The sequence below is a fragment of the Myotis davidii genome, unplaced genomic scaffold (assembly GCF_000327345.1).
Source record: "Myotis davidii unplaced genomic scaffold, ASM32734v1 scaffold345, whole genome shotgun sequence".
NCBI lineage: Eukaryota > Metazoa > Chordata > Mammalia > Chiroptera > Vespertilionidae > Myotis > Myotis davidii.
In genome coordinates this window covers 678,314-690,663 of record NW_006296540.1, presented here as the reverse complement: position 1 = coordinate 690,663, position 12,350 = coordinate 678,314, and the positions used below count along the sequence as shown (strand labels likewise).

Below are 12,350 nucleotides of genomic sequence, written 5' to 3'. Positions count from 1 at the left end.
ACACACACACACACACACACACACACACACACACACAGGTCTCCAGTGTTTAAAAGAAAAAGAAACTTTCCCTGATTTTTATGTCTCCTTCTACCTTCCTTCCCTTCTCAGCAGATATCTATATATATAAAAGCCTAAGCTACCCAACAACCAAATGAGCACTGACCACCCCGGGGCAGACACTCAATGCAGGAGCTGCCCCCTAGTGGTCAGTGCGCTCCCACAGGGTAAGTGCTGCTCAGCCAGATGCCGGGCTCATGGCTGGCGAGAGCACTGGCTGGGGCAGGAGCCTCTCCTGCCTCTGCAGCAGCGCTAAGGATGTCTGCCTGCCCGCTCCCTGGGCCTAAGCCATCAGGTGGACATCCCCCAAGGGCTCCTGGACTGCCAGAGGGTCAGGCCGGGCTGAGGGACACTCCTCTCCCCTGGCCAGAGTGCATGAATGTCATGCACCAGGCCTCTAGTAAGCAAATAAATAGGCTGGCCATGGACAAAGTCTCTCAAGAGGTGTGGAGGAATTGCCGAATTGACCCACAGTCCTTGCCCTCCAGGCGTTACAGGGTAAGGAGAGCCTACTTCATCATGGGGCTCTGTCCTACTGCTGACCTCTCATGGAGGTGTCTCTAGGTGGCAGGTGTCTTTGGACTGCTGAGTTTTTCCAGTTTGGAGTGCTTGCTATCAGAGGAAGACCAAACTGGGCTAAGGTGGAGTCTCTCCCTGAGGTTGCCTGAGCTCTCCAACCTCATAATTCAGTTCTGAATACAGTACCTTAGTATCTCTTCCCGAGCAAAAATGAACACATTTTAAATCCCATAATTACATCTTTAGCCAAATAATCATGAAAGCTCATGATATTCTTTAATTCTTACAGTGTAGCTCTCCATAGCCCAGGGATATGAAGACTTTCAGGTTTGACTGCCTTTTCCCCCACCCCAGAAAGTTGGATTCTGTATTAGCATGATACACTGCAAAACTGAGAAGATACTGATGTTGTTCTTACATCTCACCATTCTACATATTTATTGCTGAAAGAGTAGAAGTTAGGGAGCTGGGAAGTAAATTCCAAATTCTCAGTTCTTAAGGATCTCATAGACACATCTTATCTTCTTTATCCTCCTCCTCACCACTGCCTTCTCACAGCTTATCTCACAGGCATCCTAGTCCAACACTCACTCTGCATCTTACTCCAGCACTTTGAACCTCTGTCTTGTTCTTCCTCTGCAACTAATAATAATATAAAAACACCAATCCTAAATGATAGCTGATATTACTATGTGCTTATTATGTGTCAGGTACAAATCTCATTTGAAAGAAAGAGGGAGAGGGAAGGAACGAAAAAACCAACCTTGCACAATCCCCCATCAAAGGACATACTTTTCTAAGTCCACTCTACTTCTCTCCTTCCCTTGAAGATGGAACCTACAGCACGCCAATTTATTCTCCAACATTCAACGGAATTTGCCCCTGCTGATATCACTGTTGGTCTCCTAACTGCCGAGCTAAATGGGAATTTTTCTGTTCTTTCTCACTTTTAGAGATGACCAGGAAACTACACTATTGCCCTTAATCCACTTGACATTTTTTCTTGTCATTTTCTCTTCTTTTTTTTGCACTTTTTCTCTGTGTGGCTATAGGCAATTCACATAATTCATGTGTTGGATTTTTGGTCTAGAACAGTGATGGTGAACCTATGACACACGTGTCAGAGGTGACACATGAACTCATTTTTTTGGTTGATTTTTCTTTGTTAAATGGCATTTAAATATATAAAATAAATATAAAAAATATAAGTCTTTGTTTTACTATGGTTGCAAATATCAAACAATTTCTATGTGTGACACGGCACCAGAGTTAAGTTAGGGTTTTTCAAAATGCTGACACGCCGAGCTCAAAAGGTTCGCCATCACCGGTCTAGAAAATGGAAATCACACTCTGAACATTAAGGAACACTGTTGAGAAACGTGAGTCAGTTTATATAAATACACATCATGAACTTTAAGATGCTTTACCAATTGTTGTTTTGTTATGACATATAATTAAGGTAACAAAATGCTACTCTGAGAATCTCCAAGTGATCTCTTTTAATGATTCTGGCAGAATGTTTTGTAATACACAGTTACTTTTTTAAAAAATGAATGCTTCAGCTCTTAAACATATTTTCTTCTTTTCAAGTAGTTGAAATATCCCCTATCATATTTTTATTTACACTATTAGCTTGCTTTGCCATCCTTTCCTCCATTAATTAAACTGAAGTTAGATTTCAACTCAGCCCTTATGACCCATCCACATACTCTAGGATTTTCATAAATAATGTGAGTTTTGAGGAAAACAATTCCTGTCCTCAAATAATTTTGGAATCGAATTAACAGCTTACATTAATATAAAAGACATTGTTTTAGTATTTGTTAAGAAAATCAAGTTTTTCTTAAATGATCTGTTCGCAATGATTTCAAATGCCTATCCTTAGAAAGTAATAAAGACATCTCACATTCATTTCTTATGCCCTTTCCCATACAAGATCCTATTTGAGGGGTCCTATTTGTGGGTTGAAGGCGGCCTGCTGCAGGGTCCTGGTGGTTTTGTCCAGCTTCTTGAATTATCCTGCATAAGTAGCCCCATCCCCCGACACTACCCCCAGTCCCACGCCAGCTTATTTATTCCCCCCTGTTCCCACCATCTCCTTCTGGCCTTCCTCCCAGCTCTCACCACACTGAAGGGCCACTGTTTCTGTGTCTGCTCCCCCAACAGCACAGTTGGCATCTCAGCGGTAGGGGCCGTGTCTCTCACCCATCACTGTGCCTACCCAAGCATGGTAGGTACTCAATACTGTAAATGTATTACATATTTGAATGGGTGGGAGATAGAAAAGAGCGCAAGGCACAGGAAGTTTAATCCTGTTAGAAATAATAGACCATCTGTTGATTTCCTTATCATAATCCTCACTGCATCTTGTTTTTATTTAAGTACCTCCTCTCTGAGACTCTGAGCTTTGTAAAGGGAGGGAGTGTGCCTATCTTGCTCACCACATTTCCCTGAGCCCTGGCATAGGCAGAACCAGGACCTAGCAGATACTCAGCAATATTTGTTGAGTAAATTACTCAATGACTCTGTATTTCTACACCGCCTATTTGAGCTCAGTGACGAGTGACTATTTAAATCCAACAAACTCGCCCTAACTGGTTTGGCTCAGTGGATAGAGCATTGGCCTTCGGACTGAAAGGTCCCAGGTTTGATTCCGGTCAAGGGCATGTACCTTGGTTACGGGCACATCCCCAGTAGGGAGTGTGCAGGAGGCAGCTCATCAATGTTTCTCTTTCATCTATGTTTCTAACTCTCTATCCCTCTCCCTTCCTCTCTGTAAAAAATCAATAAAATATATTTTAAAAAATAATAAATCCAACAAACTCTTCTCCTGGGCATGCAGGGTGGGCACGAGGATGAGAGGTAAGGGCTTTGTCTTCCAGAATTCTCCTACCTGATGGAAACTAGACAGCTCAACACTCACTGGCTCTTTCCCAGTGTACCAGGTCCTCAACAAGAAATAGGTTTCCCAGAAAGAAGGAAAGAGAGGAGGGGAGAAGAGAGGGAATCATGATGGTTGATATGTGAAGGGTTGTTCTTTGCATGTGACTGTGGAAGGGAATTACATATTACTAAACAGAACCCTGTTGTCTTTGTTTGCTAATACGCCCTGTCTGATGGAGGAAAATGGAAATAAGTCACACTGGGACTTGTGACATAAATATTCATCAGAAGCCTGTGCACGGGGTGATGACCAGGGCTATGTGCATCCTGGCTGATTTCTCACCTGTCTTGGAAAGAAACAGATAGAGAACCGGTTATCTTTCCTTGACTGTCATCCAGGGAGAACTTGACTTCTTACAGATGAGAGACAAAACCAGAATTTTATTCACCTGAGTTAGGATGATGTCAAGAAAGCCAGAAGACAGTATGACATCTGGGCAGTTAACTGTACAGCATGAACTGGTTGATTTCAGCCTTTTAAGAACAGCCAGAGTAATAGGGGAGAGTAATTGAATCACTTTCCACGTGGAGTTGGGTGTGTTCTCCCCACTATTTGCCAGCTGTTTGCCAGCCTTTGGGGGCATTATTAGGGGATGAGCCACATTAACATAGCAGAGCTTGACTCACTTTCCTGGGGAAACAGCTGGACGGTTTGCACCGGTGCCCAGCAGCTCTTGACTTTCTCCCCAGGTACTGGCAAGTACCAAAAGCTTGTTTGCCACTTAGCAGGCCACTTAGCTGAGACCAATATTCCTGTGCTGGAAAGAAGCGGTTTTCCTCATCAAAACAGCTGTATGGAGTGTGCCTGAGGAGGGGGAAAGAGGCCTTCAAAAGACAAGCAGGGAACTGATGAAAGAATCAACACAGAGAAAGAAGTTCATTAACTCACCCAAGTTCACGTGGACACAAAGTGGCCGAACTGAGATTACTCCAAGTCACTCCAACTCCAGCGCCATCTCCAAATGTCAAAGGGACATTTAAAATTCAGCTGAAAACAAGAACTGGCAGAGAGGAAATCCCCCCACTCTTTTGGGACCAAATAAGGTCTGAGTAGGGGAGTCAGAGACAGAGCTGCCAGTGGAGACAGCACACAAGGCTGGGAATTAAATGGAGAAGCAGGAGACCCCTCCACACTCCAGGAAAGTCCTCAGATGTGCATTGCTTGCCTTGCAGAACCAACCAGAAAGAACATGAGGGGGCTTTATCCCATTGAGTAAATAGATTTCCTAAAATAGTAGCTTGGCTGGAATCCTGTAGGTCAATCTGAGGCCGGAGTCTCCTTTACCATCAAACTCTATGTGAATGTCTCAAGACACAGGGACACTCACTCACTACCTCACAAACACTCCAATTGTCCAAATGATCTCTTTCTCTTCTCTATATCCTGTCTCCCTCGGGCCCTAACCTAGTTGTCTGGACTTAGGAGTAGTTAGGTCCTGAGAACCCCCAGAGAACTAACAGATTTCTTTTTTGTTAGTTCTGAGTGGGGTTGACCCCAAACCTCTGAGGCCAAAACAGGCACTTCAGGACGGCTGCCTGTGGGTCTTCCAGGTTCCCAAGGGCACCTGGCGCATGTCCCATGGAAACTTCGTTGCGATGGGGTGAGAATGTGTGTTGGGGAGGGCTGAAGAACCTTGTAGGTTCCTCACTGTAAGTTGGAGTCCACCTCACCTAAAGGTCTGACACGGGAACCCCCAGCTGGGTGCCTCTGAGCCTCCCTTTATCTCAATCCTTTTGAAGCCAGACCACAGCCCAGCCTCTCTGATCACTGTGCCTTTTGGATTCTTCCCATCTGCTTGACCCTTGGGTTCCTGGGCTGGTCACATCGGCCTCTGGAGTGCAGAGCAGATGCACGGTGGCAGTGGGGCATCAGTGTCCTTGCCTCCTTGGAGAGTCCCCCCTGAGAATGCATTCCCTCGGTGGTCAGCCACTCTTCACCATGTGGCAAGAGGACAGAGGACTTGAAACACTGTGTCCAGCACCCACTGGGTCCCCAAGGGCCTCTGCTGTGGGAGAGTGTCTTTTGACCTCACGGTAGGGGCTCAGAGAGTATGACACTTGGCGAATAAAACAAATGGCATTAGGGACTTTATGTTGTCCGAACGTACAGGTTTTTGGTGCTTTGTTCATGAGTCAGTGTTTGTTTAGAAACAGACTGTGTTCTTTCGGATTAAGTCCTATCTCCTCCCTAGGATGCTGGCCCAGAACATGCCTACAACATACTGATCGATGGTTGTTGAGGTTTTCTGAGGCTCTCCCTAGATGGCTGTGCTTGGTGATGCTGGAGAATGTTCTATTCAGAGGAGGGAGGCAGTCAGGAAGCGAAGGAATGTGCAGGCACAGCTGGGAGGCCCGTGGATGCTGTGAGACAGAGCATCCACAGCCCCTCCCCTCCACAGAACTGGACTCTGAGCCACCATGCCAGGTGTCTGCCACAGGGCAACGTGGCTTCATTTAGGCCCCAGGTAAGGCAGACGGCAACACCAGAACTCATCGTTCCCGTTCTCAAAACCTTTCTTCCATGCCACCTGCAAAATGCAATTCACATTTAGAAAAATGAATTAAAAACTCTTGATAAGTGCCTGTCAACCAGTGGTGAGAGGATGCAGAAGGAAACTGTCAGAGAGAGATGCGGGAGGTGGGCAGGAAGAGGGGAGGGATGGCAAGTCCATACTCCTGATTCTCAGACTCATCTCCCCAGGATCCTTGCCAGAGTTAAATGATCAAAACCACGGAGCACCTGTGCCTATCATGAAACCAGTTACCATTCGTGAGCACCCACTGTGTCCCCAAGCATGATGAACCATTATTTCATTCTCACAGCCACAGTATAAAGTAGCATCATCATCTTCAGTTTACAAATGAGAAAAATGAGTCTCAGAGAGTCTGAGCCACTGCTTCAGTCACACAGTTAGTGAGCAGAGGTGCGGTTGGAACCCAGAACTCCTTGTCTCTCAAAGCCACCTGGTTTCCACTCCCAGTGCTAACAGTAACCCAGTTAGTTACTATGAAGTAACTGAACAAAGAATAGAACATGTTACAGAATAGAAATCACGAGGTCTCATCCTGACTCCTGCTTCCTGTTTCCTGTTCCAGGTAATTTGTTCTTGGTGAGTCTGGCGTTGGCTGACCTGGTGGTGGCCTTGTACCCCTACCCACTAATCCTCATGGCCATCTTCCATGACGGCTGGGCCCTGGGGGAGGTGCACTGCAAGGCCAGTGCCTTTGTGATGGGCCTGAGCGTCATCTGCTCCGTCTTCAACATTACTGCCATTGCCATTAACCGCTACTGCTACATCTGCCACAGCGTGGCCTACAACCGGATCTACCGGCACTGGCACACCCCACTCTACATCTGCCTCGTCTGGCTCCTCACCGTGGTGGCCTTGGTGCCCAACTTTTTCGTGGGGTCCCTGGAGTATGACCCACGCATCTACTCCTGCACCTTTAACCAGACGACCAGTACCCAGTACACCGTGGCGGTGGTGGCCATCCACTTCCTCCTCCCCATGGCTGTCGTGTCCTTCTGTTACCTGCGCATCTGGTTGCTGGTGCTCCAGGCCCGCAGGAAGGCCAAGTCCGAGAGGAGGCTGCGCCTGCGGCCCAGCGACATCCGGAGCTTTCTCACCATGTTCGTGGTGTTTGTCATCTTCGCCATCTGCTGGGCCCCGCTGAACTGCATCGGCCTTGCTGTGGCCATCAGCCCAGAGGAAATGGCTCCTCAGGTGCCAGAAGGGCTCTTTGTCACGAGCTACTTCCTGGCTTACTTCAACAGCTGCCTCAATGCCATCATCTATGGGCTCCTGAACCAGAACTTCCGCAGGGAATACAAGAAGATTGTCTCGGTCCTCTGGAAACCGTGGTTCTGCTTTCAAGACACTTCCAGGGGCAGCCACACTGCAGGGCAGCAGGGCCAGGATCTACCTGTTGTTAATGCCCAGCACCCCGCCCAGGCAGACGCTCTCTAGCCTGGATCTGAGACACACCGGCTGGGAGGCACACTCAGCACTGGTAGAAGTGAGTCTGCTCCAAGGGTGAGATCAGACACCCTGCTGTGCTGTCCTGTTAGCGTGACAGCACGTGGCTTGTGGAACTTTATCCTGTGGACAGAAGCCTGTTACCACCCTTGATTCAGGTTGGTCAAGGGACAACTACAGATACTGGGAGCCATGTCCCCCTGAGCATAGGCCCGGACCTGGCAGATATTCTCAGTGGTGCATTCGAGGCTTGACGTCTACAAGGTCTAAAGAGACAGAATAAGGAAAGGCCTGCTGCAGAAGAAGCCAATTCTTTCTCATCCGGTGTTCTCAATCCCCACTTTCGTCTCCTGGCTGCTTTCTCTTTCCCCCCCTGAGGGGTGGCAGGAATGGATATCTTCCAGTTAGCAAGAATGAAGGAGCAAGCTCTGAGGAGCTGGAAGGTGGGTAGCTGTGTAGGGGCCTCAGGGGACTGGGGTGGGTGCAGAGGGCAAGCAGTCTATATTCTCCCCCCCCCACCTTTCCTACACACACATACATGCATGCACCTGCACACACGCCATCATATATACATTGTACATGCCACCACATCACACTGTGTGTGATCTGTATATATGTACACATCACACTATATGTGGTTACAGACCACAAAGGAGCTACACATCACTCTTCATGTGCTTGAAACACAAAGTCTACCTGGTTTCCTTGCCTGATTTTTCCAAGTTCAGTTGAGGGACTTGGGACAAGTCCCCTAACCTCAGTATTTCTTAGTTACTCACCTTAAAATGGGATCATCCAGTTCCTCGTAAGATAGTTGTGTTGAATTGCTGAGGACAATGCCTGACACATGGCTAGCACTGAGTAATCACTAGTTTTTACTATTATTCTAACTACACAAAATGAAAGGCAGCCTTGAAGGAGAGAAGAAATCATACACACAAAGGAATAGGAGGAAAGAGAAAGGGAAGATGTGTGTGGACGTGGGAGAAGGGCAGCTCCATCCGAATTTCTGACGGCTAGTGTGTTTACGGACTTTCTGTTTGTAGACGTCAGGTCTTCATTTAGTACCAACAGACTTATCTGCCTTCTTCAAATCCACAAATATTAACTGAGTACCAGTCTAGCAGAAGCGACAAAGGGCATGTTGTCTGCCCTCTGAGAAGCCATAGTATGTTAACAAACAATATCAGCTAACATTTATCGGGTGTTAGCTTTGTATCAGGCATTGTGGTACATGCTTGGTATGTATTATTTCACTTAATCCTTATCAAACTCTTTGAGAGAATATGATTATCCATATTTTTCATAAGAAACTGAAACTGAAAGAAGTGAGATGATTTCCTGAGTTCACAGAGCTGTTGAATTCAAAGCTAAGTGTGGAGCCCAAGTCTGTCTGATTGGCTCCCTTCCCCCTATACATACAGCTTAGAATGTGTGGCAGCAACAAAGTGGAGTGGAGTACGTACCCCAAGTATAAAAGAGGCCTAGAGGCTCCAAAGAGAGAGAAGTTCCCTCAGCCAGCCGGCTGCTTCCCAGAGGAAGAGCCCAGATGCCGATCTTCCGGCACTAGGCCGGATGCTCTCCTTCCCACGTAATGTGAGGAATCAGGCCGGGTGCTGTGCTTAGTCACCTTGTTGCCTGGGAGCTTGTTAAACATTAGCAAATGCTCTGGGCTCCACAAACAAGGTTCCCAGTGTGGAAATCTGGGGAAGGCCCTAGGAATCTGATTCAGCCCCTGGAGGTCAGGACCAAACTGTTAGACGTGTAGGTGTTCCAGCTCTGGTTGCTGGCACTTGGGATCCAGTTGCTAGGTGTGGAGAGTCCTGCCCAGGGAGACCTCCCAGTTCAGACCTCAATCTGAGAGACTCATGAGACCTAAGGCTTTTCCTTGAGCTACAACCACTTTTCCTGGCTCTGGGCAGAGCATGAGCTGACCAGATAAGGCATATATTTGCTCTCTGCCAAAGGCATGGATTTGCCCTTCACTCCCGTCGGGGAGGTAACAAGGTGTCCCCTCGCACTCTCCTTATCCTTAGCTTTGAGCTGAGCGGCTCAATAAATACAGATTGGAGGAACAAAAGCTCTCTTCGGTTTCCTGGTTTGCCAGATCCCAGCACTGACCATCCACTCACTGGGACCTTTTATGTTTCCACAGGTTTTTGATGATGGCGCAGGAGCTGAGAGAAAGAAGGGGCATGGGGAAAACCTGGGACATTGGGCCATGTACATACTCACATGGGATGGCTGTGACTTAAATAAAGACGATTTTGCTACAATAGTGTGGGAACTCTATCCATCCTCTGATTTCTTGACTCTGGACAGTTTGTTTGAAGGTACCGTATGCCTTGCAACCTTCCTCTCCATCTGTATCAGTTTGCTGGGGCTGCCATAAAAAGTAGCACAGGGTGGGTGGCTTAATAAAGAGAAAATCCTGTAGTTCTACCTTCAGAATGTTTAGAGCTAGTGTTGAACAGAATCTGACTAAAGTTGCAGCAAAAGCTAGTCCCAGGTCACTACAAATTAGACTGAAGACGACCCCCTATCACACTAGAAGCCTGACAGGAGAGTGGGCGTGTCCTTTCCTGGGGATTAATGTACAGTGGGGCTTTGACTTACGAGTTTAATTTGTTCCGTGACGGAGCTCGTAACTCAAATTACTTGTATGTCAAATCTTAAAGTGAACGAGTGAGACGTGACGCTGGACTGATGTTGTGGCGTTCACTGCAACGTTCACTGCATCAACTAGCGGTGGGGTATCTGAAGCTGGCTCGTAACCCGAATTTTAGCTCGCAACTCAAAGCAAAAATCAGCCGAGAGACGGCTCTTATCTCGAAAAACTTGTTAGTTGGGACACTCGTAAGTCAAGGCCCCACTGTATTCTACTTCTGTTTTGACTGTTCTTTTCACATTATGAGACATGCAAAGAGGAAAGGCAATGTGGGGCATGAACAAGAGAAGAATCGTCAATAGAAGAAGATCCAAGAGATGGTGCAATGGTTGGAATCAGAAGACAAGGACTTTAAGATAACTTTTGACAGATATGTTAAAAGCTGTGGTGGAAAAGGTGGACAACACGTGTGATGGCAAATTTTAGTATAGAGATGCAATCTACACAAAAAGGGGTTTGTTGAAATAGAAAAATATAATATCAGACATGAAAAGTTTATTTGAAGGGCTTAACAGAGAACTGGACAGAGCAGAGAAAATTAAAGCAAAATTAGTAACGGCATGGGGAAAATCTGGATGAAAACAGGTACCAACTTCCAAGAGACCTCTCCTGATGGAGTCACACAGGAAACAGTTATTCTAGCAACAGATTGTGACAACAAGCATGAAGCGTTATCTGCCAGAGAACCTGGCCTGAGCCTAGATGTCCAGGATTTTTATCTGGAGGTTAGTCACACAGGCACCCTCTGCCTGGCAGACTCCCCAGAGAAAGTTGGTGTTCATCATAAACCGCAATATTTGTATAAATAGTTTATGTTCAATGAGCTGCCCTTATCGGGTGCAGAATGGTGGAAACCCTCTTGAAATCCAATTCCCAGATGCCACCAGAGCCAACCTCACAAGCAGGCCTTTCTAAGGATGCCAGTCGCAGACCTGCTATGTTAACTCTTCTCTGCACCTTTCTGTATTGCAAATTAAGTACATACTTCTAAATAACTGTGGTCAAAGAAAAAAATCACTGCGGAATAAAATGTTTTTCAGGGGGACAATGGAAAAGACTATAACTAGTAGTAGAGTCCTGTTTCCTCTTTTTGAAAAGCTCAAGCCGACAAATTATAATCAGATCTGAAGTGCGCTCATAGAGCATGGGTGCGGTTTCTTTTATGATAATCAGGTAGAAGTGTGGAGATCAATAAACCACCAGGTCAAAATGTGCACGGTGGGTGACCCCACCCTGAAGCTAGGCCAACAGAAGGCCTGGAGAAATGAAGCGGTCTGCCACTGACCTGTGTCAGGTAGCCAACGTGCACAGCCAGAGGACAGGCCGGGGATGAGGGGGGATGGTGGCACTGATTTGTCACATGCTAAGGCGGCTGCCACACTTGGACTCTCTAACGGACTGCTCACGGGTGTCAGCACCGTGCGCGGTGTTTGACAGGACGGGGACTTCAGATGAGTCACACGTGGTTTCTGCCTTCTGAGCAGCTCACAGTCCCATGAGAGGGAGGGACTTCTAATGCAAAGAGAAAACCCTTTTCTAGGCTTTCCTGCTAGAACCCTGACTGGGGGAGGAGGGCAGTGATGTGAAAGAGAGGAGGAGAAGGATCACAGCCATAGTGACGAGGCCACTCACCACTGACTGAGTGTCTGCTGTGGGGCAGCCCTACCCAAGCTCTTTCTACACATCATTTCCATGGGTTAGGTGTAATTATTGCCATTTTATGGAGGAATAAGGGAAGCTCAAGCTAAGTAACTTGCCTAAATGTATACACGGATCCACCTAACTGAGTTCATATGGGAGAGTATGGGGCTCTCTCCAAGACTCATCTATAAAGCAGAACAGTCACGTCTGCCCACCACTGTGGGAGTTGGTCTGAGACAAGACTCGTTAGACCTGCATCCATTATGAGGAAACCTGTGACTGCTGAGGTAAGGTCTGAATCATAGCCCCACTGTGTAAATATTTCATAGCGTACCTATTCATTTGGCGGGCACACTGACACTGGTATCCATTTAGATTGCCTCCCAGCAAGCAATTTTTCCTTCAAAATATTCTCAATTTGGCTTCCTCATTCAATTAGACTATCTCTGGGGGGGGGGGTGCTTTCTTTCCAGGAAACCCCTAATCAGGAGTACTTGTTCTTGAATGGCCAAGTAGCTCTACATTTTTCTAATTGCACATAA

At 46.9% G+C, this 12,350-nt stretch overlaps 1 protein-coding gene across 1 annotated transcript in view; it reads left to right on the top strand.

The window, feature by feature from the left end:
- The window catches only part of MTNR1B (melatonin receptor 1B), a 16,674-nt gene extending 9,184 nt beyond the window's left edge, over positions 1 to 7,490 (top strand). The window contains exon 3 of the mRNA XM_006771944.1: positions 6,619 to 7,490. Within this exon, the coding sequence (XP_006772007.1) occupies positions 6,619 to 7,490 (872 nt within the window). The remainder of the gene's footprint in view (positions 1 to 6,618) is intronic.
- The last annotated feature ends 4,860 nt before the right edge of the window (positions 7,491 to 12,350 follow it).